Here is a 2,053-nt window from a genome sequence, read left to right on the forward strand (position 1 = left end):
GGAGCAGGTGGGGTGCAGGGAGAGAGGGACCTAGTCTCACCAGCCTCTTTGCACTCTTCCGACCTCCTGCATATTCCTTCTGGTCTCTCTTTCCTCCCTGCCACCTCTCTCTCTCTCTCTCTCTCTCTCTCTCTCTCTCTCTCTCTCTCTCTCTCTCTCTCTCTCTCTCTCTCTCTCTCTCTCTCTCTCTCTCTCTCTCTCTCTCTCTGTGCCTCCTTTATCTCTGTGTGTGAATATTTGCTCCTTCTACTACTACTCTTTTGCGTATCCCCTTCTCTTTCTCCTCCTCCTCGTCCTCCTCCTCCTCCTCTTCCTCGTCTGTTCTCTCTCTCTCTCTCTCTCTCTCTCTCTCTCTCTCTCTCTCTCTCTCTCTCTCTCTCTCTCTCTCTCTCTCTCTCTCTCTCTCTCTCTCTCTCTCTCTCTCTCTCTCTCAAGAGCAAAATCCTTCGGCCCCCGTCTAATCACAAGGAGCGCCTTCAGGGAGAGGGCATCTTTCCCTCCTCGAAGGATGTTACTGACACAAACACTCCTACTCCTGCCAAATCCTACAAAAAGGTTCGTCTGCAGCTACAGTTGCTGCCATGTAACCGCAGCTGCGAGAACCATATACAGTCCATATATTATTATTTTATAATGCAGACCAATGAAATACTTGTTGTATATGAAGGTATGTCTCTTTTGTAGTTTTTACCAACACTACCATTTGATATCTTTTGCTTGTATAACCACGTCTCTTGTAAGATCAAAGTGTTCGTCTATTCCCCCCAAAAGACGGCGCGCGGAACAAATATCTATTGGAAATAGTCTACGGCCAGGCCGACATGTTGGGGCACTGGAGCGACAGCACTGGGACTCTGGCGGGGGCTTCTAGTGGGGCCAAGCAAGTGCTTTCACCCGCGCCGAGTGACCCTCATCTCTTCCTCTTCCTTTTCTTCTTCTTCTGCGTGACGCTGATCTGACACGAGCACCCTGAGCGGATCTTGATGTAGTCCTGCTTGTAGTCGCCGTCGCTCTCGTAGGGCCGGGCGATGGCCTGCGTGTACGAGTACTGCTGGTGGCAGCGGGTGGTGACGCCGCGCCTGAGGGTGCGGGGCGGGAACACGCACTCCTGCCCCTCGTAGCCCTCCAGGCACACGCGCTCGTAGAACAGCTGGTGCGACGCGGAGATGTCCATGGCGTAGTTGTCTCGCGACTTGCCCACCTTGATCTCCTTCACGACCACCTTGGACGGACAGCAGTCGTAGAATTGCTCGCCGTCCTCCATCGTGATGGGGACGTCCTCTGTCTCCAGGCGTTTCCTAAACTTCTGGTCTAGCTTTCTGTTCTGCTTTTTCCTACCTTCTCTCTTCTTCTTCTTGCTGTCGCGCTTCTTCTTCTTCTCCTTCCTCCGATGGCTTCGCTGAACGCGGCGCTGTCGCGTGGCGTCGGGCATCGCCTTCAGCAGGCCGGTACTCGCCAGCACCTGGCGGTCGTGCGCCACTTCGTCCTGGAGGTACAAGCGCACCCGCTCCAGCTCCCTCGCCTCCTCCGCGGCCTCGATGGCCTCGACCTTGGCCTCGTCGGCCTCCTCGTCGTCGCTTGGGAAGACGGGCACGAACGGAGGAGGGACTTCGGCCTCCGGCGGGTCCAGGGCGAGGCGCTTGGCGGCCTCCTCCAGCCGCGGCGAGAGGGAGGAGTGGTGCTTGAGCGGCTGCGGGCGGGGGTAGCGGGGGAAGTGCGGGAACTCCGTTGTGGTGTGCGCGTCCAGGCGGGCCAGCAGCTCCTCGGCGGCCTCCTCCCGCTCCGCCGCCTCCAGACCTCGCTCGGCCAGACGCTCCAGCATCCTGGGGAAAGACGCGGGGATGAGTCTGTGCCTCTCACATGTTCAATAGTGCAAAATGTTCATCTCTGCAAGTTTACATGCATATAATTGTTTATGTATACTTAAGTGTGCATGCATGTTGGCGTATAGTGTCGTAATAAACACAATGCAAATGATCATTAACGCAGATAGGTAGGTAAACATTTATGTATTGAACCGAATATACAAACAACCAAGTGAAACAAGCATTAA

At 55.0% G+C, this 2,053-nt stretch overlaps 1 protein-coding gene across 1 annotated transcript; it reads right to left on the bottom strand.

The window, feature by feature from the left end:
• Positions 1-340: 340 nt before the first annotated feature.
• LOC125028910 lies at positions 341-1,824 on the bottom strand (the record flags this gene model as incomplete). The annotated part of the gene is given in 1 exon segment (XM_047618524.1): positions 341-1,824. A coding segment is annotated over 1 exon segment (914 nt), but the record flags the coding sequence as incomplete, so codon positions are not given.
• Positions 1,825-2,053: the final 229 nt, after the last annotated feature.

The sequence above is a fragment of the Penaeus chinensis genome, chromosome 9, assembly GCF_019202785.1.
Source record: "Penaeus chinensis breed Huanghai No. 1 chromosome 9, ASM1920278v2, whole genome shotgun sequence".
Taxonomy (NCBI): domain Eukaryota; kingdom Metazoa; phylum Arthropoda; class Malacostraca; order Decapoda; family Penaeidae; genus Penaeus; species Penaeus chinensis.